Below are 26,305 nucleotides of genomic sequence, written 5' to 3' on the forward strand. Positions count from 1 at the left end.
CCTGACTCCGTTCACAAACGAAGTATTGGAAAATGTTGGCGGTTAAGAAGCATATTTGTTTACTAATGGGTTCTCAGGGTACCACCAGATCAAAATCATGCCAGAAGATAGGAGCAAGACCACCTTTGCGACTGAGTGGGGCTGCTTTCAATACACCGTTATGCCATTTGGGTTAAAGAACATGCTGGCCATCTTTTCGCGCATAGTTGTTGCAGCATTCAAAGAGTATATCCACAAATTCCTAAAGGTCTATCTGGATGATTGGACTGTATTTGGATTGGTTAAGCACCATGTAGCAAGCTTACACTTGATGCTGGATACTTGCCGACGACACCAAATTGTGTTGAACCTCAAAAAGTGTACATTCCTCGTTCCCTTTGGGAACCTGTTGGGACATGTGGTCTGCAAACAGGGACTAATGGTAGACCCCGCGAAGATTGCAGTAATTCTGAATTTGGAAGCACCACGAAGTGTTAAATAGTTGCGCGCTACCTTGGGACATACGGGGTACTATAGGAAGTTCATCAAAAGCTATGCCCAGATCACCGCGCCAATGGAGAAACTGTTGAAAAAGGATGTCACGTTCTACTGGAATGATGATTGCATGAAGAGCCTAGATGTACTAAAAAAGAAACTGTCCTCCGCCCCAATCTTGGTATTCCCAAAATGGGATGTGGAGTTTCATGTCTATGTGGATGCGTCATGTATAGCGTTGGAGTGGTGCTCACACAAGAAGGTGGAGAGGGCTTGGACCACCCTATCGCGTTTGCAAGTCACAGGTTGTCCAAAGCTGAAAAAAACTATTCCACAACCGAACGCGAGGGGTTGGCTATGGTGTACGTGCTCCAAAAATACCGGCACTATTTGCTAGCAGGACATTTCAAGATGTATACAGGCCATTCCGTGGTAAAATACTTGGTCAATAAGCCTGTGTTGGGGCGATGCATATGCAGGTGGCTCTTATTGTTCCATAAGTATGACTTTGAGGTCGTGGTAAAGCCTGGACGCCTGAACGCAGGACCGAATCACTTGTTGCATATTAAGACGGGCGAGGAACCCACTAGTTTGGAGGAAGGATTACCTGACGCACATCTTTTTGCTGTGCGCGTCGTAGACGGACACTTCGAAGATATAATCCACTTCCTGACAACAGGGACTGTGCTGAAGGAATACTTTGTCTAGCAAAAGAAGGAACTGGTGGTGTGCGCGACTGACTTTTCTGTCATTGTGGGGCACCTGTACAAAATGGGGAATGATGAGATACTACGAAGGTACGTACCTGAATTTGAACGAAATCAGATCCTCGCGGAAGTGCATGGCAGCGCTGCAGGAGGACACTATGTAGGACGCTCGACCGCGCAAAAGATTCTCTGCATAGGGTTGTGGTGGCCAACCCTTCACCAGGATTCAAAATCACATTGTAAGCCCTGTGATATATGCTAGAGGACAGGTAAACCATCACGTAGGGACGAGATGCCTTTGAATCCACAAATGACGCTGCAGCCCTTTCAAAAAATGGAAAATTTACTTTGTAGGACCTATCAAACCTCAAGGAAAAATGGGCGTGCAATACATTATCACCGTGACAGAGTACCTGAAGCATTGGGCAGAAGCGCAGCCAATCAAAGACTGCACGACTACAAAGTTTTTGTTTGAACACATGTTGACTCGATTTGGCTATCCGAAAATCTTAATGAGTGATCGTGGTACACATTTCCTGAACAAAACCATCAGCATGCTAACAGAAGAGTTCTAGGTGTATCATCAGAAAAGCACACCGTATCACCCACAAACCATTGGGACAGTAGAAGCATTCAACAAAATACTGGAGACTGCGTTAACCAAAGTATGCAACGCGTAGCTAAGCGATAGGGACCTGCGTAGTTCTATGGGCTTATAGGACAACATGCAAGAAACTGACGGGACAGACACCTTTCCGGTTAGTTTATGGTGTGGAAGCTGTCATGCCAATGGAGTATATTGTCCCTAGTCTGTGCATAGCAGCACTCACAGGTATGACGAACCGCGAAGCCCTGGAAGAAAGACTTACGCAGCTAGAAGAACTCGAGGAGGAACGGTTCCTGGCTAGCTTTCATCAATAGGTGCAAAAGCAACGTGAGAAGGCCTGGCATAATCGCCATATTAAGTTGCGCACCTTTAAGGTAAATGATTTAGTGCTGTTGTATGACAATAAGTTTGATAAATTCCTGGGAAAGTTCATAATGCATTGGTTGGGTCCATACGTTGTTAAGGAGGTCACATATGGAGGCGCAGTACAGCTAGTCAAACTAAATGGAGAGCCTTTCCCAGGCAACATAAATGGCAGTCACTTAAAGCCCTACACGGGTGGCCTGACTATTTGAATAACCAGCCGAAGCACAGTTTTCACGCTCCAAGGATCCGGACAAAGGCGCTAGACTATAAACAAATGCAGGGGATACCGACACAGATGCAGAGAAGCAGTTCTGACACAAAGGTCTCAGAACAACGTATGCAGCAGATTCAACAAGCAATAGCTCAGTGCGCTACTGACCTCCACGTAGTTCGAGAACAGTTGGAGGGACTCCACGCAAAGATCTCCGCACCGACAAAGTGACTCGAGGGCGAGTCACGATGTTTGTGTTGGGAGCCTGTTGGGCATGGAATCCCCCCAAGGCATGTTTTGGGGCTTAAATCCCAAGTTTTGACTGAATCTTGTTGTAAAGCTCCGTGAATTGCGGGCATGGGGCGTGGAAGTATGTTAGAGTCACAGGGTTGTCCGCCCTAGTTTTGTAATGTAATGTCAGTTGGATAGACCTACCCATGGTCTGTGGACCATGGGATTATATAAATAGAGCAAGGTTCTAAGTGTAAAAGATAACTAACTAAGAATGGATGAGCATGAGAAGTCTGAGTAATTGAGTCACAGAGTGAAGTGTGTCTTTGGGTCGTAGAGTAGGAGAATGCTCTGCAGCTGTGTGTGTAGAGGCCTAGTAGTCTGCAGCTGAGTGCACAGACCCCTGCAGCTGAGTGCGCAGACCCCTGCAGCTGAGTGCGTAGGGTGAGTCGAGTCTGTAACCGTGGAAAGAATCAATAAAGAGAAGTTTTGCCATAATTATGTGTATCTGTTCTTAGGTTAATGCATGATTGATATAATTTGCAAATATACTGTTTATTTACCGCGCGCACCTGTATGAAGGTTCTATGTTGTAAAATATAACCTAAAGCACTCAAGTAGGCAAAGATAATTAACTAATATTGCAATATAAGCAAGGTTTTGGGTAATAACGCAGAGCATGGCGCACAGCCCCTGGGTAGGGCTGCACGAAGGTAGTATATCAGGCTGCAAGGAACGAGAAAGTGGGCGAAGCAACTTGCGCGCAGGGAAAAACCGCGGACTAGCCAAACTCATCAGACATCTCCAGGGTGCAGAAACATGGTTCTAGCACCCTCCCATACTACTTCGGGTGAGACCTTAGTCCGCAATCCGCGGACTGTTGCCGAAAGGGCCAGTAGTACCGAGATTTGTTTGGCTAATTAACTCCGAACCTGGGTCAAGCCCCAACAAGCCAACACATATCCATTCCTTTTCTAGTCCTTTACAAATGATTTTTCCTCCCACATTACATCTTGTTTAACCCACTTCAATGCCAATTTGTTCACCTCATGTCGGACCTTTGTGATTCCTATTTTGCCTCCTAAGATGTACCATTTTAGACATCACACATTACTTGTTTTCATACTATTCCATTAGATATTGCACCACCAAACCAATACCCCATACCACTCATGGACTGCACCATTATATTGATGTTCCCTACTGTTGAAATATGGCAACAAGAATATTCCAATTTAATTTGTCCTTGAATTAAATTGTGAATTAAAATCGAATTTAGACTTAACAGCTACTTGGAAATAATTAATTTATTTATTTTAAATTAATTAGTTGGAGAAATTCAAGATAGAAGACTTTCTGAAATCATGCAAGAGTTATCCCTTAAATTAAGGAGATAAGATTGAGTTATATTTGAGTTATAATTAGTTAACTCAGTTTATTGAGTTAAGTCCAGTTGAATTAGTTCTAAACTGTTTGAGGAACTAATAGTGAGTAAATAGTTAGTTGATGCATTAATGCACTCAACTAGTGCTACTCCATTTAACTGAAGATTCCCTCATCAGAAACTCATGCATGTCTATTATGAGAAAGACCCAGTTGAGATTAATATTCAAGGATAGTGTACTATTAGTTGCATGTGTTTTCTCATGGAGAAAACTCATGCATGTAGTCAAGGATTCGTCCTTGAGGATTGCGTAGTTTTGAAGGCTAATCATCCGCAAGGAAATAGGAGCATGGAGGGCAGAGAGGAAGGCTGGAGAGAAGCCAAGATTGCCTGTGAGCATCTGTGAGGATTGTGTTGAGAGTTGGATAGTTGTGAGAGTTGTGAGGATTGTGCTGAGAGTTGGATAGTTGTGAGAGTTAAGGAAATTGTTGGCTTAGTGGCCATTAATGGATGCCACTAGTCAACACGAGAACTCTCACCATTGATGACAATGAGAGTCACGATGCCCAAACACATCTTGCTAGGTACGAATGAATTTGCTGATGTCGAGTCACCTAGAAGATCTAACGAACAAGGGACATTAATGTATTCCCATTGTTTGTCAGCATGAGGATTTGCCATTAAGGCATGCAAGCCTCAAGGTGTTTTTACAAAGAACTTAGACTTAAAGGACTATGGACTCAATAATTTGCATTGAAGCAGGGCTTATTTGCGGAATGAAAATGACAAGAAATGGAAGATGAAAATGGAAGATGGCAATGGAGAGTAGAAATGGCAATGGCAATAAGCATGTGAATGAGCCTCTTGCTTTTATTTGTGGGTTATGAATGGACAAAAAGAGATGGAAAGTGTATGTGAATGTAAATGGAAAATATGGAGTGAAATGAGATGAATGGTTTGTTATGAAGTATGGATGTGATGGATGGATGTGATGGAGACAAGAGTATCTGAAAGTTTTTCAAGTGTTTGGATCTGATTTTGCATCAGCATATTTCCTCTTTGTTGTTGATCATCCTCTTATGAAACAAATTGGTCTCTTAGAGAGACACCATTCTCTTGTAGTCATTTGTCCTTCCTCCTGGAACCTGCAAAAAAACTAATACTTCTTCTGCAATGGAATGTAAGATTATCAAAGGAGAGAGATGGCCAATCTCTCTAGTTATGATATTTACACACAAAACTAAGAATTTGTATTAATGAAACAAGTTCTCAAAGGAAAAATCAAAAGAATTTATACCTGATTTGGAATTAGTGCCTCAAGTTGATGTTGCTTCTTTTCAGCAATTTATTTCATTATTTGCCATTTCAAACTCAAATGATGGATTTCTCATTGTGTAGATCTTGTTGAGATCTTTCCAATGGTACTTAAATCATCAAAATCTAATTTTGTATGAAAAAGTTAGGCTGATTTGAACAATGAGGTTTTTCTGGCTGCGGAATTGGAGAACAGCTGCGGAATTGGATTTTAGCTGTGGAATGTGCACAGTTCTGTAGCTAAAAATCTTGGATAAAAGTTAGCCATTCATCTTTCATCATCAATCCAAAATTAATCAATACCTTCAGAAAAGTGAGCAAATAACTTATTCATTTCATTGATTCAAAATTATTATTTTTTTCTTGACATGCAGTGACTCAGTGTGGCGACTTAGTGATAACACACAATTTGACTTCCCTTTGACCGGGGTCTTTTTCATCAAATTTGATCGAATGAATAGGACACCATCCATGTACCAACATTCCCCCAGCTACCCATGTGACTTGTTTTGCTTGATGACACCTGCAACCTAGAGTTTAACAAAACAGCTGCGGAAAGTTGGGCTAGCTGCGGAAAGTTGGGCTGGCTGCGGAAAGTGGCTAAAACAGTCGATCATCAATTTTGAAGAAAAAAAAAAAAAAATCATTGTCTGCAAGTAGGAACTCTGTGAATTGTAGTGGCATATGGACCAAACCAAGGTACTTACTCTTTTGCTGCATTTTGTTTCATGTGCTGACGGATTTTATATCATCGCATGCCTTTTGATATTCATATAATACAAATCAATTGAACACTGATTCAGATTGTTTGTGTGTGACATTAATAGTTTATAGCATCAGCCAAAAGAAAGTTAAGGTGTAAACGAACTGATCTTCCATATGATAGCCTTTTCCATGGAAATAGCAAAGGAACCACCCTTTTTGATTGCAGAAGTGGTGAACCTGAAGGATGTTGTGCTTGACTCAAAGTCCATACACGTGAAGATTGTAAAATGCAATGTTTCTTCTGCTTCAAAACTCATTGCAGTAAAAGACTATTGTAGCAAGAACACAATTGCAAATGATGGGAATTTACACAATTATGTATTGCTGGAGACTACAATGGTAGATGGAAAACTATTCCCATGATTAATGCTACTGACTGCTAATCTTTTGAAACAGTGTAAGTGCCCCCTCAAGACAACTAACTTAACTAATGCAATTCACGGTTCAGCTCTGCCAAGCTTTGTTTGGAAAACTGCCATGTTTTGTTGAGTCTTCAATCTTGGAACCTTCAACTCCTTTGTACCCGAAAAACAGCTTGTACCAGGAACCTCTGAGGCCTTAGTGGTTTTGGCATCCATCGGCAAGCTACTGCGAACAAGTTGGTTCTTCTTTCGCTTGTAGTAATGATCTTGTACCATGCCATTGGATGGTGATTGGCTGCCTTCACCGATAGACGCTGTTGAACTATGCAATTTACACGTTTGAGTGGCGGAAGACGTGTTATCTCACACAACCAAAGCGTGCCGTGTTCAATTCAGACTGTTATTAAACATGTGTTGGATTGCAAACGGGTGACAGAAGGGCAGAAGACGTGGTGGAAAGGGTAGGTGCCAGCACAGAGCCGAATTAAATCACTGTCCGCTCATTTAATTGAAAGTTCTGTTTTTTTTCACGCGCGGCAGTCAAAAATGGGCTCCAAAGAACCGAAGATTTCTCCCAGACCGCCACAAATTTCTTCAAACGGTTTCTGGGTTATCTAATTAACCCACCTGGAAAAAAAACCCATGTTTTAGTTTTTCTAAATTCGTCTCTGTTTGGTCAAATCGAACGTTTGAAGTTTGACATTTTTTCTGTGTTTACGTTTTTTTCCTGAGTTAACAATTCTCTGTTCTGCATTCTTTCTGAGTTGATGTTTTTATTGCTGCATTCGTTTTTCTTGTTTGATCTACTGTTCTGCAGGTGTATTACACAGGTTCAAAAATTACAAGAAGCTCAAAATCATCATCAATTATATACGATATGTATGAAGAGAATAGAGAAGCGCTGCACATGAAACTGATAGGAAGGAGGCAAGTATTAACACTCCAAAGTCCTTAGGGTCTGAGACAATCATTCCCATGACATAACCCAACAAGTCCATGCATGATTGAAGAGAGTTTTGAACACCACGATCTGATTCAGGGACAGAATCCTGCATTTCTTGCACCACAGCAAGATCAAACATCCATAGTCCCAAGCGAGATGCAGCCACTCCTCCCATTAACATCCAAGATGATAGTTGTTGCTTTTGAACCCAAATTGAAGCCACACATGGCAACAAAATCCACCACTGAATCCAAATGGACCAAAGCCACTGAATCCAATGATCGCACTTACTGCACGGGCAAGGCCCAACACATAGGTTGGAATACCTCTCCATTCTAAGGCTGCTGTCATCAAGGTACCAAAACTTAAGACTGTGAAGTACAGCAGAGCCAAAGAAAAACCTGCAGGTGCCACATCTTGCTGCATGTATACCAACCATCCTTATGATATAAACTCACTTCTATATGCATTTTTTTTCTCTGAATTTTTGAATTTTTATATTGCTTAGTCATACCTGCATTTTCATTTTATTGCACTAACATCTTGACTGTAAATGTGAAAAACAGAGTGGTGGCTGCGGAAACTGATTACAGCTGCGGAAACTTGGCACAACAACCACTTAGCTAAATAGAGATAGTTAGGCAATCTTAATGGAAATGATCATGGGGAAATAACTTTTATTGATGAAATGGATGGCATGGAGTGAAAATGGAAATGAAATGAAGTTTATTTTGTCTCTTCTTTTTTTTTTCTTTTTTTTTTTCTTGAATCAATTGAAGTGATGAAGTTTATTTTGTCTCCTTTTTTTTTTTAACAATTATTTTTCTGATCCTCCAGATCACACAAAGTGCAAGAGGAGAGCATACTCAAGAATTATTATTTTTTTCTTTTTTTCACTTAACAATCCTTTTTCTGATCCTCTAGATCACACAAAGTGCAAGAAGAGAGCATACTCAAGAATTGTTAATTTTTTTTCAGATGTAAGAAATAAGGTCTCCTAATTACACTTCTCCGGCAACGGCGCCAAAATGTCTAGTCAATTTAACGTCTTAAATTGCTCTACATAAATTATCAATCCGGGTATCGTAAACTCATGAAGTGTGGTGCACCATATGTGCTTAGTTAACCTTTCTCTTACTTCGTCGTTTTATAGTTTATGTTGTTTTTGGGGTTTTGTTCTTGTTGCTTTTCTAAAGTGTTTAATGCAACTTAAAACATGTTATTGATGGAGTTAGTATTTAAACAAAAGTGTAAATATACAACTAGTTCAATCGAAATAAAATGCAATAATCAAATAATGAGAGAATGACTATGAGACCCAGTATCCTTGCTGCTTCAGCAAAAGGACAAGATGATTCTATCACGTCATTAGTTCATTAAAAGGCTATGTGCATCACTAATCTACAATCAACTTGAAAGCAATTTATGTACAGCTAATATACATGGTGAAATAAAATGCAAAAATAAAATGACAACTATACAAGGCAAGGGCCCTCTACCACCTATGAAATCAAATGCTTAAAGGAAAATAAAGACATCAAATAAAGGACTAATGACATCGGCCCAGTATCTCTGTTGTTGATTTAAAATGAAAATGAAATCTATATTAAATTCAATTAAAAGTGAGAACAACTATCTCACACTATTTTAACTCTTCAACTTAATCTAAGCAATGTGAAATCTAAGTGACACTACATAAAGGAGACAAATCACACTACTTTAACCTTCTCTTAACCTTTTTGCCTTTCAGCTAGATTTATCATGTGAGAACAGTTATGAACAAGTCAGCAATGTGAGTCTTAAAGCAAACTAAACCAAGCTGTACTAAGTGATATTTTGGCTCCAATAAAGTTATTTGATTATGGAAAAAGAACCATCAATAGATGAACAACTTGATATCTAAGAGCAGAAAGTAAAGTGCAAGTTAAAGAAATGATACTAATGAAAATGAAACTGCAGAAAAATAGAGGTCAGCAACATAGACAAGATGATCACACATGCCACTAGTCAGGAAATCAAAGCAAAATTGAACACACTTGCATGAATTAAAATTGCATGAATGAAAAATCTAATCTACCTTACATTCTACAAAGCAATATTTACAAAATGAAATCTACTCTACCTTACATTCTAATATGCTCCATGACATCTACTTCACATCTCCTTCCATGTTGAGAACATCAAAGCTTTATTCAATTTCTTCAAAAGTACAAAGTACAACAAAGTTCTTCAAAGCTTCCAAAAGCCATCAAGGAAGAACTACAAACTTAAGAACTAGGGACTAAAAGACTAACAAATGAAGGAGAGAGATCTCCTATTTATACAAAAAGATGAGAGCCATCTCATTAATGATAGTCCATGAATCTCTCCCTCTACCTCTAGAATCCTAATCAAAATAGGAACTGATAAGACACATGTCTTTTTAGAGTTACAATACAATTAGGAGATGTGACACATATCCTCATGATCCCATGATTCTTTCCAACCAAATTCGAATTTGGCCTTAGAGTGCCACATAAGGGTCTTCTAGAAGTCTTCTTTCAACCTACACATGTCAACAACCTCAACCCATTTGTTAGGTATAAGCATATGCACATTATTTTCTAATTTTTAACCACAAATTCACTTAAAAGGCTTAGAAATAATAAAGATTGGAAAAACATAAAGGTGGCCCAATGATAATGAAAGTGGGATGAATGTGGTGACATAGTAGTGAAATGGAGATGAAATGGAGGTGATATAATAGACATAATAGTGAAAGTGTAATGGAAATGAATGACATTTTCAAGGCTCAACAAAGATCAAGGCCTTGAGAAGTGACAACGGTGGAGATTATGTCTCTCAAGAGTTTAAGGACTTTTGTGCAGCGGAAGGAATTAAATGAGAGTTGATGACACCTCATAACCCACAGTAGAATGGGGTGGCCGAGAGGAAGAACAAAACTATTGTAGGGGTAGCACGGACAATGCTGCATGACCAAGGCCTACCACTTCACTTGTGGGCTGAGGCATGCAACACAATGGTCTATTTGCATAATAGAAGCCCGCATCGCATACTTGGGATGAAGACACCAAAGGAATCTTTCTCCGGTAAGAAACCAGATGTGGGTCACTTCAGGATCTTTGGCTCATCGGTATATTTCCATGTGACAAAGGATGCACAGAAGAAGCTTGAGTTGACAATAGAGTTGAGGATATTTATGGGGTACACTGATACACCTCACAACTATTAGGTTTACTTGCCTACCATTCAGAGGACAATGGTTTGCAGAGATCTCAAGTTTGATGAGCAAAAGGCCATGCGAGTTTCCCTTGAGAGGGAGCTCCAACTATAGGCCGTGGAGGAACTGTTGGTTCCTAAGGAGGATGAGCCTCAGACTGACGTGGAGCAGCCGCATGTAGAGGTTCCAAGAGTGGAGACATCCACTCAAGCAAAGTCTTCTAGAGATGGATGGAAGCGCACAAGAGAAGTTGACAGATTGTTGGAGGATGCGAGAGAGAATGTGGGAGCACCATCTTCTCAGCACAGACAAAGGAGGTCACCTGAGAGGTACATTGGATACATGGCCCTTGCTGGGGAATGTGTTTAGGCCGAGCCATCTTCCTTTGAGGAAGCAGTTCAGCAGCCGATTTGGGTTGATGCTATGATGGAGGAGTATGACTCCATAGTTCGTAACAGTGTTTGGGACATGGTTCCGAGACCAGAGAATAAGTCAGTTGTGAGTTCTCGTTGCTTTTATAAGGTAAAGCAAGCTGCTGATGGTAGTGTGGAGAAGCATAACGCAAGATTTGTTGCCTGTGGCTTTTCATAGGTCGAGGGGATTGACTTTGATGATACTTTTGCTCCTATCGCAAGATACCCATCTATCAAATCTATGTTGGCACGATCAGCACAGATGGGTTGGAAGATCCATCATATCGATGTGAAGACTGCATTCCTCGATGGCTAGATTGAGGAAGAGGTGTACATAGAGCAGCCGGAAGGTTTTGAGACCTTCGATCGTGAGTTGCATGTGTGCTGACTCAAGAGAGAGTTGTACGGGCTGAAGCAAGCACCTCGTGCTTGGTACACCAGGATAGACAACTACTTCACTGGGTTGGGCTTCACAAAGAGTGAAGCAGATGCGAACCTATACCACATCGTGGTGAAAGGTAAGTTGTTGATCATCATACTTTATGTTGATGATCTCATATTGACTGGTGATGATCAGTTGATCGTGTCTTTCAAGGAGGACCTTGCAAGAGAATTCGAGATGAAAGACATGGGTCTCATGCATTACTTCCTTGGCATGGAAGTGTGGCAGAAGGATGGGGAGTTGTTTGTGTCTCAGGGCAAGTATGCCAACGAGATACTGAGGAGATTCCACATGGAGAAGTGCAAGCCCATGCAGAATCCTCTAGCAGGTAACTAGAGGAAGGAGGTTGCTACTTCAAGAGAAGTGGTAGAGGCTACTGTGTATAGGCAGCTTGTGGGTTCACTGATGTACTTAGTGAACACATGACCAGATTTGTGCTATGCGGTGAACCAATTGAGTCAAGCGATGGTTCAGCCTACCAAGATGTTTTGGAAGGCGGCAAAGCATGTATTGAGATACCTCAGAGGCACATATCAGTATGGATTATGGTATAGACGGACAAAGAGAGTGAAGCTACAGGGCTTCACTGATGTAGATTGGGTAGGGAGTCCATCAGATCGGAAGAGCACATCAGGAGGGATTTTCAACCTTGGGTCAGCGGCAATTTCTTAGTACAGCAGGAAACAGAGGTCGGTTGCACTTAGCTCGGCAGAGGCATAATACATGGCTGCAAGTCAGGCAGCATGTGAGGCCATTTGGATGCGGAAAATCCTAGTTGGTTTGTTTGATCAGAGGATGGATCCAACTGTGATCTATTATGATAATCAGAGTTGTATCAAACTCTCTGAGAATCTAGTATTTCATGATAGGTCCAAGCACATCAACATCTAGTATCATCATCTCAGAGACTGTGTAGCGAGGAGGATCATGTTGCTGCAGTATATTTCGACAGAGGAGCAAGATGCTGACATTTTGACAAAGGCATTGTCAAAGTGTAAATTCGAGTTCCATAGAGACAGGATCGGGGTGGCAGATAATCCCTTTCTTATTGAGAGGGAGTGTTGAAATATGGCAACAAGAATATTCCAATTTAATTTGTCCTTGAATTAAATTGTGAATTAAAATCGAATTTAGTCTTAACAGCTACTTGGAAATAATTACGTTATTTATTTTAAATTAATTAGTTGGAGAAATTCAAGTTAGAAGTCTTTCTGAAGTCATGCAAGAATTATCCCTTAAATTAAGGAGATAAGATTGAGTTTATTTGAGTTGTAATTAGTTAACTCAGTTTATTGAGTTAAGTCCAGTTGAATTAGTTCCAAACTGTTTGAGGAACTAATAGTGAGTTAACAGTTAGTTGATGCATTAATGCACTCAACTAGTGCTACTCCAGTTAACTGAAGATTCCCTCATTAGAAACTCATGCATTTCTATTCTGAGAAAGACCCAGTTGAGATTAATGTTCAAGGACAATGTATTATCAGTTGCATGTGTTTTCTCATGGAGAAAACTCATGCATGCAGTCAAGGATTCATCCTTGAGGATTGTGCAGTTTTGAAGGCTAATCATCCACAAGGAACAACGCAAGGAAATAGGAGCTTGGAGGGCAGAGAGGAAGGCTTGTTGCCTGTGAGCATATGTGAGGATTGTACTGAGAGCTAGCTAGCTATGAGAGCTAAGGCTTTATATAATTCCTATGTATTTCCACCATGTATGATAATACAATAGTGCGGGGTTTTTAGCTGAGGCTTTCCCCAAAGTATTTTCATGTGTATTGTGCCATTGATTCTTCTTCTTCTGGTTATATTGTTCAGCTCAATCTTTAAGCTTCCGCAAATTGACAGTAGAAGTAGGTTATAGTATCCTGCTTTGATTTATATTGCATTATCGGGTTAACCTATCACATATTTTCTACACCCACCATAAAACATAAAGGTGGTTCCCTTCAAGCCCACATCCTTTGTGTAACATGTAGCTTGTAGCAAGGATGAGGGAGATCTGAGAGATAGGTGAAGATGAAAATGAACCCAAAAATCAGAATTTCCACACAAAGACACAAATTTCTACACCGCCTTCCATTTAATCCTCTTCATCAACAATATAGTGCAAGGAAATGGGGGCAATGGACATGGCCACAATGCTTCATCCTTTTTCTCATTTAATATAAACCATTTGGTTGCCACTATCATAATCAAATTAATGCATGAGTAAATTATTGGAGGGACGTGAGGAATGGTTCAATTACTTTAACCCTTAGCACTTCTTCATTAGTTTGGGTTCCAATATTAGGAAATCAATCAACATATCCATTATGGGCTTGTGGGACTTGGAAGTAAAAGATGATCTCAAATCATTAAGCCAAATTCAAAATTCTAAGAACCAAAAGCTTCAAACCAATAGTTTTAAGAAAAAAGAGTTTGAGGAGGAACATAATGAGAATGGAGTAGGTGCCAACAACTAATGCTTGCTGAAATATATAATCCATATCATAAGAAATAACTAGAACACTACCAATATCTCAACATCATTGTTTACAGTATTATCTAAACCCTGAACATAGTCATTCTTAATGTTTCCTCGAGATCAATGAGGATCCCCCTTGTACTTACCAACCTTTGTAGACTCTCTTGGTTATGACACTCCCAAATTTACCATAATTTCCTTTTGGGGTATTCCATGACCCATTTCTCTCCCCATGTATGTGCCATCCCTTCTAGGTGTAGAAGAGCAATATCTTGTTTTCCTTCTTGGCTATGTATGCCATGCACTCGGAAGGACAACTTAATCTTTCTCAACTACATATTTACTTCAAAGTCACCTTGAGAATCATATAATTAGATATTTAATTGAAGATTATAAATTTTTTTAGGGTTAACATTTCATCTCCACATCACGTTTTCAACCTCCCCAAAGATGGTTAAAGTGACAAGTGAAGAACCATCATTTTGATAATGGTTGTGTCCCCATTTCTAGTTTCAATTTAGAGGCGGGAGTCTCCTAATTGAAGCTTCCTCCTATGCACTTGAATTTTTTCTTTTATTTTCTTCTCTTTTTCTCCTAAAACATCCATAATTATTTATCCAAATAGTCTTTGGTCACATGTCCATTTTAGTGATTTTTAGCTTTTCCATTTTTGTTAGTTTTATTGTGTTTCTTGGCAATGGCTAACACCCTGACTAAGCTATTTTTCCATATCTAAAATTTAAAACCACAATACCGACTTGTAGTTTTCATGTGTCCAAAATGAGAACACTACTACGACCACATGAAGATGACTTGAAATTAAGAAGAAGAAATTTGGTAAAAATAAGCTCAAAATGACAAAAATAATTAGAAAAAACAAAAAGATTCGAGGGACAATTACACACTTGCATATTCTAACTTGTATAGAGGGTGAGTTCCGTTGAAGCTTAAAGGTTAAGTTACTAGTAAAGTGAATATGCTCTTACTAAATGGAAGTTGTGTTTTATAATAATTAAAGAACGATCCATTGAGACATACAACTAGAGTATTATTACACAATTATGAGCTTACACCCAAAGTAACTCATGTCCATAGGGTCTAATTAAATAATAAAGATATTGCAATAAATGAAACTACACACACTTGCATCCACATCATTGTTTTAATTGTTTGAAAATAATTGCCTTGTTGAATCTAAGAAGTTGTTGATACATCCACAATTCATCTATTCAATTCACCTTAATTGAAAATAATAAAGTATAGCAACATTGATGATTTATGTGAAGTGATCATCCATCATCTTTCACTCCACTCCACATTATATTACAGGCATTTTCCCACAAATATTTGCTTCACTTAGCAATGGAAAATGTCACCTAGATGTACTTTGGTAGTTAATATGCAAGATCATAGCCTAACCTTGCTTATAAAACCATATTGCAAATATATCATTTAAATGTTCACTCGATAGTGATTAAACTAATTATGTTGAAAATATCTCTAAAAATGCAAGTTTTAATAAACAGTTCATTAGGCTTAATGTGTCAATGGAAATCACACTTAATGTACAAATCTTATACTCCGTAGGGGTTTCTATCTCAACAACATTTGGTGAAGTAAGTCATAAGATGTCACAACGCTACATAACTCCACCAATGTTTTTGTTTTCATTGTCTCAAGATGTGTGGCACTACCTTGCTTTAGACCTAATGATTAGGGCACTTTGGTCTCATTTGTAATTTAACTTCTCATAACGCTTAAGCAAGTCCCAACCCAAGTTCCCAAGTTATGTTAGCAAGTATACAATTGTAAGAAACATGCAAGGCAATGTCCAACCATTAACATCAAACATTCCAATGATACAACTTTGAACAATTAACCATTTTATTACGATGCATTGGAAGTAGTAAAACACCCATCAGAGAAACCACAACACCACAATGTTAGGGTGGCAACTAAGATATGTACCTTAACTTTATTGAGAAGAAGGAAGTTTACAATAGGCTACAAAGGTAAGGCACAATCAATAGTTGTAGCCTTAAACAAAGATACAAAGGTCTCATGACACTCTCTTTGTAGCGACAACAATAATCTCCAAAACCTTTTCCACAACATACAAGTTTGCTTCTTATAATGCTTAAAACAATGTTGGCATACTTAAGAACTTTTGAAGACTCCCCCTAGTCTTAGAATCTTCCTAAGTTCCACCACACATTACTTGTTGAACCACCTTATGATCAAGTGATATCATCATATGCTTCACCACCAATCCAATATTCAAAGTTTTGAATGATCTCCTAGTTAAGTGTGGTTTCTACTTATTTATAGGAGTGGTGCCTAACCATCTCCCCTAAAATGAGGAGGTTGCACTACCTTCAAAGTATAAATGGACCCATGATCCCTTCACTATCCATGATTGTCTAAAAGGTTGCAAATATCCATAAACTCCTCAATTGTCACAGTGGTATTCCCCTAAGTGTTTAAACGACTTGGTAATGCCTTCTTTCAAGAGCACCCAAAATAACTACGGAAAGATGTCTTGGATGACATGTTCCCTATGATAGGGCACTTAACTCCTAGAGCGACCACATTGCTTTGTTCGTTTGAGTGACTACATAACTTGATGTTCCTAGTTGCCGAATACCTCCACTTGACATAAAACATAATTAGTACATGGGACACCCCATTGTTTTGGGATCACTTACTCCATTAAATACGACCAACACCAAGTCATCTTAAAAAAAGCATGTTATGATCAAATACTATCCTTATATATCAATTATATTGGCTTTTCATATTTTGCCACTTGTTAGGATATATTGATGCCTCTAACACTTTGATGGTCTTAAGCATGTTGTTGTGCTAAACTTCAATGCTTATTTTCCTTATTATTCCATTGCTACCTTTCAACTCCATTGTACCTTGCATTATGGTGACCATGTTGCTTGTTGATAAGTCGCCCCATGTGCCTTCCTCATTCATTTTGCATGTGGTGGCGCCCAAGGAATGTTGCAACATTGCAATCAAATGCTTTAACCAATAATTCTCACCAAAATGCCTCACCACGTCCATAATAAGTTCCTAATGAACATTGGCTACCCACCAAACTCTCCAATCCACAACTTCATGTCATCTTGTTTTGCTCTCTCCCTAAAAGCAAGGTCTTCTTATTTCCATTTTTGACATGTCTAGTCTTCACCAGGGCACCATCACATTATCATTTCATACCCTAAGTGGCACGATGTCTTCAACAATGCCGTTTCACATGCACTGTTCAATTCAATTTGAGAAAATGCTTTATATCTATGCATTGCATCTCACATAGAAGTATTACCTACATGCTAAGTGTTAAGGTAAGTGAAGATAAGTGCTTGATGCATTCTAATTTGTTGTCACTTTCGAGAATGATTTAAGATGATGCCCATATTTCAAAGATGAAAATAAAAGATCTTTTTGAGGGGTTAATACAGGCAGTGATTTAAATGCTTCATGAAATGAATTTTATTTCGATCGTTTTAAATAATGAGAAGGGAAACCGCCACTTTTAAATTGAATTTTGAGAAGAATAATTTCAAATTAATGGAATAAAAATATCACTAATTAATATGACACAATCCACTTACAATAAAAATAATTAACAATATCAAACCCATTTATATATATATATATATATATATATATAACAATCTTATCAAATCCAAAATTTCAAGCCCAATAAAAAATAAAATCTAAATAAATTTCAATGATGAGGTTTAAAAAAAACCACTAACCATAAAAAAAAATAAAATAAAATAAAATCACGAGTCTTAAAAAGTTTAGCACTATTTATTAAATTCTCACATCAACATGCGCTGGAAAATGCCAAAATAAGTGTGGGAGGAAAGAGTATGCATTTTTTATTCTTCCACAAATAGAAAAACATTTCATTTTAGAATGTGAGTCCTTCAAAGACCATAGGGAAAATTATGCAAATACAATGGCAGCTAGCTCTTGGAAGTTGGGATAATCTATTTAACCAGAGATTTATCGATAAACTGGGAACATTTATTTTGAAACTTCACAAAAAACCATATACATCAAGCAAATAAAGAAATAATCTGTCTCATAAACTATCTTTAACGTGAAAATACTATAAGCCTATCATGCTCATATGACCCCGCTATTTGAACACTCTTATGTAACTTCCCTCAGCCCTAATTGACATATGTTTGAATCGAAACATAGGATGCTACGTGCACACGGTGCATACTATATATATGCTGACTATGAAGTTCTCCTATACAGATAATTTTGTCAGACATTGCTAGGAGTCATCAACCGCTATATGAACACTCTTATGTAACTTCCCTTAGCCCTAATTGTCATATGTTTGAATCGAAACATAGGATGCTACGTGCACACGGTGCATACTATATATATGCTGACTATGAAGTTCTCCTATACAGATAATTTTGTCAGACATTGCTAGGAGTCATCAACAGTACGGGGTCGTTGAGAGAAGAAATTCTCGTTTCAGCTTCGATTCGCATTAAAATAAAACCTTTTTGAGTCATGTCTGGACCACGACTTGCAAAGACACATTTCGATTCAAAAGCAGTCAAAGGGTTTTAGAATCTTTTTTTTTGGTCATTGTTTTCTGAAAGAATTTATCCTGGTCGGAGGCGAGATTCAGAAGAATGCAGAGCATCTGGCGGCTTACGGTGTTTCTTTGCTGCGTGTGGCTTGCGAGCCTTATTTATGGAGAAATGGTGGCATTTTGGATGCCTTACTGGAAATGTTCATGGCCTCCCCTTCAACAGGTGTGACATACATTCTTTTCTCTTCTGTATCTTAAATTGTGGGACTGTGCCAATTAACCTTCTGTCTAAATGTAACAAAGATTGGAAAATTGATGTGGTAGAAACAGGGGGAATAACTCTTAAAAATAATCAAGGAACAACAAATTCAGTCATCCATACAGTACCAGAGATTTTGGATCCAAGCACACCAATAAATTGAGACAGTGTTCTTCCAGAAATCGCAGCTTAAATAGATGCATTTATTTCATTGATTCACCTGTTTGACAGAATAGATATCAGCCTTCTAAATAGAACTCTGGCCAGATCTTTCCTACCAACCTTGCCGAAAAAGGAAAAATGAAAAAAAAGAGAACACATTAGACATAATTATTTATTATTATCCTAACAGCTTCTTGTTATCCATGATTGTTTGTTATTACCACCCGTCCACTTAAACAAACAAGATGTTAATATTATATGCTTGCCGAAAACAAATGTCTAATAACAGCAAAGGGAGCAACTCTTTTTATGCAAACCCCTCCACAAAGATATGCTCCTGCATCAGATCCTCCAAGCTGAATCTCCTGGTTCAATCTTCGTAACACCTTTACCTATAAATTGAGGCAGTACTTTTCCAGAAATCGCAGTTTAAATAGATGCATTTACTTCATTAATTCACCTGTTTGACAGAATAGATCTCAGCCTTCTAAGTAGAACTTTGTCCAGATCTTTCCTGCCAACCTTGCCGAAAAGGGAAAAATGAAAAAAAAAAACACAACCGCCAACTTTAGAACATAATTATTTATTATTATCCTAACAGCTTGTTGTTGTCCATGATTGTTTGTTATTACCATCCATCCACTTAAACAAACAAGATGTTAATATTATATGCTTGCCGAAAACAAATATCTAATAATAGCAAAAGGAGCAACTCTTTTTATGCAAACTCCTCCCAAAGACATGCTCCTGCATCAGATCCTCTAAGCTGAATCTCCTGGTTCAATCTTCGTAACACAAAGATACCAATAAATTTAGGCATTACTCTTCCAGAAATCACAGTTTAAATAGATGCATTTACTTCATTAATTCACCTTTTTGACAGAATAGATCTGCCTTCTAAGTAGAACTTTGCCCAGATTTTTCCTACCAACCTTGACGAAAAAGGAAAAATGAAAAAAAAACACAACCACCATTTTAAACATAATTATTTATATTATCCTAACAGCTTGTTGTTATCCATGATTGTTTGTTACTACCACCCATCCACTTAAACAAACAAGATGTTAATATTATATGCTTGCCGAAAACAAATATCTAATAATAGCAAAAGGAGCAACTCTTTTTATGCAAGCCCCTCCACAAAGATATGCTCCTGCATCAGATCCTCAAAGCTAAATCTCCTGGTTCAATCATCGTAACACAAACATACCAATAAATTGAGGCAGCACTCTTCCAGAAATCGCAGTTTCAATAGATGCATTTACTTCAATGATTCACCTGTTTGACAGAATAGATCTTTGCCTTCTAAATAGAAATTTGCCCAGATCTTTCCTACCAACCTTGCCAAAAAAGGAAAAAACACAACCACCGTCTTTTAAACATAATCATTTATTATTATCACAACATCATGTTGTTATCCATGATTATTTCAATTTGTAATTACCACCCAAGCAAATAAAATGTTAATATTATATGCTTACCGAAAACAAATCAGTAATAATAGCAAAAGGCGCAACTTTTTTATGCAAATCCCTTTTCTAAGGTATGCTCCTGCATCAGACCCTCAAAGCTGAACCTCCTGGTTCAATCTTCGTAACATAATTTATTCTTTGGTTAAAATGCTTCTGCAATTTGTTGCAAGTCTTTTTAGTTCAGCCTCAGTCACCTACGTGGCATTAGCTATTGACAGGCTTTTTCATCTGACTAACATAATTTATTTTTTGGATGAAATGCGTCTGCAATTTTGTTGCGAGTCTTTCTAGTTCAGCCTCTCAGTCACCTACATGGCATTAGCTATTCACAGGCTTTTTCATTTGACTCGGTACCATCCTTTTGGTCCTCAATACAATTGCACTACAATCATCATTTTCTAAATTCTTTCAACTGTCTGGAATAGCTTCTTGGCTTAATGATTTTCATCATTGTCCTGTTGCCACATTGAGTTTGATCCATGTTCTCATGCCGTGTAATCATAGGCTGACAAACATTGAAGATAGGAACGACATCTAATGCTTTTGAATGATTTTAAAAATAAGCACTGTGGTCCAGTTTTCTCAAAATTCCACAGAATTTTCAAGAGTAAAGTCAGCTTGAGGAAGTTTCATGTCCATTCTCTTCGTTGGTCTTGGATTGGCCATCTCAACAATTTCTTGAATGTCTGATTTACTATCTCATTTTGTTCGTCGGCATGGGAATGATAAGCAAAAAATAAATTGAAACTGTGTTCCCAACATCTTTCATACTTTGCCAAAAATGGATCAAGAAATTTGTGCCATTTTTAGAGGCCATGGAGAGACACAATTCATATCATTGAATCACCTATCTGAAGAAAAGCCATTGCAATGCAGGATGCATCTCCATTTTTGTTACAAGCTATGCAATGCACTACCTTAGAAAAGCGATCATCAATAGACAAACATAATATCATTACATCTCTTTGTTGTTTTGGTACCTCCAACACAAAGTCCTTGCTTAGTTTGCCATGGTTTATTTGGCATTGGTAAAGGTTGGTATTTGCCAATATTTTGCTGCTTACACTGGGCAACATGATAAATGCAATACTTCTTCCATGTATTTAGCTGCTCTTTTAGCTATGCTTGGCCAATAATAATGCTCCTCTGATACCTTCTAAATGTCCACAGTCCTACAGGACCTCCAACATGTGCTTCATGTATAAGCATTTGCCTCATGGTACCTTTAGGAACGCGTAATTATGTTTGTTGAAGTACAAGTTTGTTTTTGCAATATAGTCTAAGTATGTGTTTATTTCCCCTATAGCTAGTTTTTTTGCAAGACACGTAATATATTTTGAAGTTTGGATAATTTACATAGGCATCCTTATCATGTTCAAATCCATGAAACTCATTGGGCATACCTATCTCTGTTAGGCTTTGCAAAACAATAAAGCTTGGAAATTGGTGTAGTTGTGTGAAGGAAAGAAACCCATTGGTTGTAAATGGGTTATTTATATTGAATTATAATTGTGATGGATTGCTTGACAAACATAAAGCAAGGCTTGTTGCTGAAGGATAGGCACAACAAGAGGGAGTGGATTTTGGTGAAACTTTTTCTTTAACTATAAATGTTTTTACAATTAAATTGGTCATGGCATTAGTAATGTGGTTTAGTTGGAGTGTCCATCAGATGGGCGTAAAAAATGCTTTTCTCAATGGCAATCTTGAAGAGGAATTATACATGACCCAACCAAAGGTTTTGTGGAGAAAGTCAAGGAAAATCTTGCTGGTTTAAGTTACCTGACTTGTCCCTACCCCCCCATGTTACGTATCCTTTATGTCGGACTTGACACGAGTTTGAATCGTGTCTTTTGGGCAGGACATGGGTTTGACTTGTGTTTGACACATGTCAGGCTCGTGTCATGATATTTGGACACATGTTCGCTTGTTTTCGCCCTTTTTTTTCACCCATTTGGTTGATTTTTTGGAGCTGTGGGAGGATTCAGAGTGCGAGCAAGGGAGAGTAACTAGTTTTAGCGGATATTCAAAGTGTTGGTAAGTGGATTTGCCATCCATATTTTTAAATTTTTGCTACAGTAATCCATTTTTCCTACATCAATTTGTTTTTCTTATAGCAATTTGTTTTTTCTTCATATCATCACAATCGTGTCTTAATCAAGGATAGCTGGAAAATGGCAAAGGGAGGGGAGGAATGCCCCAATTGATAATGTCCCTCCAATTTCATCAGGGTTTGCAAGTGTTCCATTTGTTGGAAGTGGGGCTGCAACAGTAGCTTCAAATGTTGAAAAAACATTATTTTGTTGTCAATTTCTTACATGTATGTCAATATATCGTCATTGATGTAGTACTAATTGTATATATGATTGAATTTGAACCTTCAACCTTCATATGTTATTACAAAATTGATGGGTCTTGTTATTGTATTGGATTCTAGTGTTTTTATTGAGTTTTCAATGGATGCTTTTAGTCAATTTATGAATTAGAGTACTTGGTGTTATGATGCTTTTTTAGCTAACTTTTCTATTTGGATTCCATATTTTTTGACATTTTGAGTTTGTTTTGTCATTATCTTTTCATCTCTGGAATATTAGTGCTTTGTCTTATTGGAGTGGAAAGTTCTTTCTATTAAAATAGTTTGGAGGGCATCGTAGTTTCTTATGGGTTAATGAGCTTAGAAATTTAGATACCACATTTTTTTCTACTATTCTTCCATTCTTTGGCAATCCCCTTAAGATGTATGGCTATTTAAGTAATATTGTTATTTCCACTATATCACACAAAGGAAAATATTCTATTTTCCTTGTACATTCTTGGAGAGTTGTTCCACCGTATACTCCATTGCAATTTGGGAAAGTTATCTTCTTGGATGTCTTGCCTACATAGCAGATGTATGTATGGCTTGGGTTTGTGTTCTCATAAAGTACATGTGAGATGTTTGAGTTCTAACCTTGTCTTGCTTGGCATTTTGATTTTGTGTAAAGGTTTTCGTAGTTGGGTTATTGCTTGAGATTGCATTTCACATTCATCTTTTAAGAAGTGTAGTCATGGTCTATATCCATTGGGTTTTCATCTCGTGCTTTTGTACCACTATTATGATTAGTGTTGCAAATGAGGGCTTTGTGAGGTCCTATAATATTTGTAAGATGGCATGGAGTTCTGACAAGCAAGATGAAGAGGTCTACTAGATGATTGAATTGATGATAATGTTTAGAGATTTTGCACATGAACGCTAGCACTTAATGCATCAAAAGAAGATCTAAGTTACTAGGGTAAATGACCCATTATAAGAGGAAAGAAAGAAAATGTGTTATGAAAAGTAGATGTTTGGTGTACATGCTGCAATTTAGAAGGTCTCGATGCCTAGAGGCATAATATTGTCACATATGTAATGAAGACAATCACTACAATCGTGATTGAGAACATAATGTTTGGAATAGGAAAGAAAAAAATGTTATCTTTGTTGAGGAAGGGAAGTAAGAAAATTTGAAAGAATAATAATAACAACCAAGGTGGGTATGACTACAAATAAATTAGAGTTAAGAAAGATCACTGTGGATGACCAATGGTCTAGTAACTTGTTATCTCCGAGGACCAAGAGATTGTGATGTATCAGGAAAAGAAGATGTAAATTAGGTTGGTACACCAAGTGTTGCAGATGGGAACACCAACAAATATGACCACTTTGGTTTGGCATATAAATGCAAGTCACAAGGCTTGTTGCAACAAGCAAAGGAAATTGTACAAGAAAATGATTCAATGAAATTTAATCAGTGGAAATGATTGTCGTAGATGCTAAGAACACTAAAGTATATCATGAAAGATGTCGTTATAGGGAATCTCCTAATGAGGGGAGATGGCATAACTTAGTTAGTCATTATGAGCACGAACAACTATAAGATGAAGCACATTGTACTAGACTACTAGTTGGGGGTTTGGGAGTTGTTACAACAAAGTCTAGCACCCAATATGGTGTAAATGCCCAAGCATCAAGGAGCTAGTCTTGTCCAATTTGTTGAAGTTTTGTCCCTATGGTTGGTCTTCATAATTAATCCTTTAGCCCTCCAAATATATGTGATAATAAATACTATACATGTTCTTCATGTCAAGAAGAAAATTTGAATTTGAATTATGAATTTTTCCCTCCAAATATAAGGTTGGCTCCAACCTACTTAAGTCGGCCCAGCCCCAATAGTCACACCACTTGGGGGGCACCTTTGTTCACTATATAAAGGCAATTCGTCCTCCACTTTTGGGCATCCAATTCAATCACTTCTGAGGAAGAATTCAGATCATCTGAGGCACTATTCTAATCTAGATAAGGATGAATTTCTGAGATGGCATAAGGGCAAATTTTTGAGATGGCAGTAGGACCGAATCTCTGTGGAAGGTAGCAGGTCGAATGCCGAGGCAGACTGACCAAGCTGAATTGTTTGGGCAGCAGAATGACTTGTCTAGAGGGCAGTTTGACTAGGTGTGACCAGAGCTATGTTACTAGTCAGCTTGACCTTATGTTTGACTTGAAGAAATAGATTTATCTATCTCTGTTGAATTGAATAATTTCTCCAAGGAAAAGGTTGTTGGGTTTTTCCCATGTGTGGGTTTTCCCAGGGTAAATTCTTGTGTTTCTTATTTCGCTATTTCTTCATGATGGTACTAGTATAAATGCTTATATTGTTGATATCTTCTGTGTAATTACTTAATGATGAATAAGAATATGAAATGAGTAAATCATTAGAAGTAATTATCAGATTAAAAGACACTATGAAAAATCAACATGGTATTAGAGCGTATGGTTGAAGAGCAACCTTGAAAAAGTAAGAGCAGGCTAAGCCCTCTTGCTAGAGCAGCCTTAACAATAGCCCTCTTGCTAGACAAGAAACCTAGTTCATGACAAAGTTACAAAGATTTGAAATAAGAGCCGAAGAAGTCCAAAAAAATTAGGCTGAAAATGCCTCATTTTAACCTTAGGTAGGTCAAGAGAGTTGGTTACAGAAGGGCCAAGATTATCTGAGGCTAGACCTTAATCCAAAGTGCCTCAGAAGTCCAAAATACCTCAAGGGGCTGAATATGGTTGTAGGAGGCCAAATATGACCACAAGTGGCAAAGAAAAAATTGGTAAGGAAGGCCGAGAGATCCATTCATCTCTTATTGAAAATTGCAAGGAGAACCTCTGACCTCAGGGAGCTACTTGATCAAGAAGCACATCAGAATATTCATTGCCATAACTTGACTTTGTGTTTAACTGAGGCAGACCTCCCTCAAGGATTAAAAGAAGATTGGTTTGACTTCCTAATTCTCAGATTGGAAAATCATTGTTTACGAAATCAGTGAACAAAAGGCTTTGGCCATGGAGCGTAAATCAACTTCCATATGGGAAATCAATTTTGTTGTCCCTCCCAATCATGAGACTCTGGATTTTAAGTATAGTGGTTCACCCTATATTGTTGAAGATGGTTTGAATCGACTGGATCATCATTATTTAGGCTACCTGAAAAACAATGCAGTGTTAGAGTACCAAGGCAAATAGAGTTTCTTCATTTGATCTTGCAGCTAGCTTACTTGGAAAACTTACAACCTTCAACTGTATGTGGATACCTGATGTTAGCATTCATGATATTCCCGTATTTGACTAGGAGGCACATGGAAAGCTTACTATCTCATTACAATGTTAGAGACCAAATTTGAGTAATTTAAGGGATTGAGAGTAATGCCTCCAATAGTATTGAAGGGCTAGAAGATTCTAGTCAATCAATCTTCCCCCCTCTTAGCACTTTTGAATAGACAAGAAGCGAGATCCCACCATTTAGATTAGAGTTCTTGGTCTAAAGATGTTAATTTTAGATAACAATGGTATGTTCTATGCTTAAGAGCAATTTACTTCAATTTTTCTTATTAGCCCAATATCAATTTCCAGATTAGCAATCACATTAA

At 38.0% G+C, this 26,305-nt stretch overlaps 1 protein-coding gene across 1 annotated transcript in view; it reads left to right on the forward strand.

Annotated features, from left to right (window-relative positions):
• The first annotated feature begins 18,203 nt into the window (after nucleotides 1-18,203).
• Nucleotides 18,204-26,305, forward strand: part of LOC149168081 (uncharacterized) — a 182,046-nt gene continuing 173,944 nt past the window's right edge. The window contains exon 1 of the mRNA XM_089428096.1: nucleotides 18,204-18,701. Within this exon, the coding sequence (XP_089284222.1) occupies nucleotides 18,579-18,701 (123 nt within the window). The 5' untranslated portion in view covers nucleotides 18,204-18,578. The remainder of the gene's footprint in view (nucleotides 18,702-26,305) is intronic.

Source organism: Pinus tabuliformis, chromosome 4_2, assembly GCF_031772625.1.
Source record: "Pinus tabuliformis cultivar Carrire ecotype Pingquan chromosome 4_2, CPIR1, whole genome shotgun sequence".
Classification (NCBI taxonomy): Eukaryota; Viridiplantae; Streptophyta; class Pinopsida; order Pinales; family Pinaceae; genus Pinus; species Pinus tabuliformis.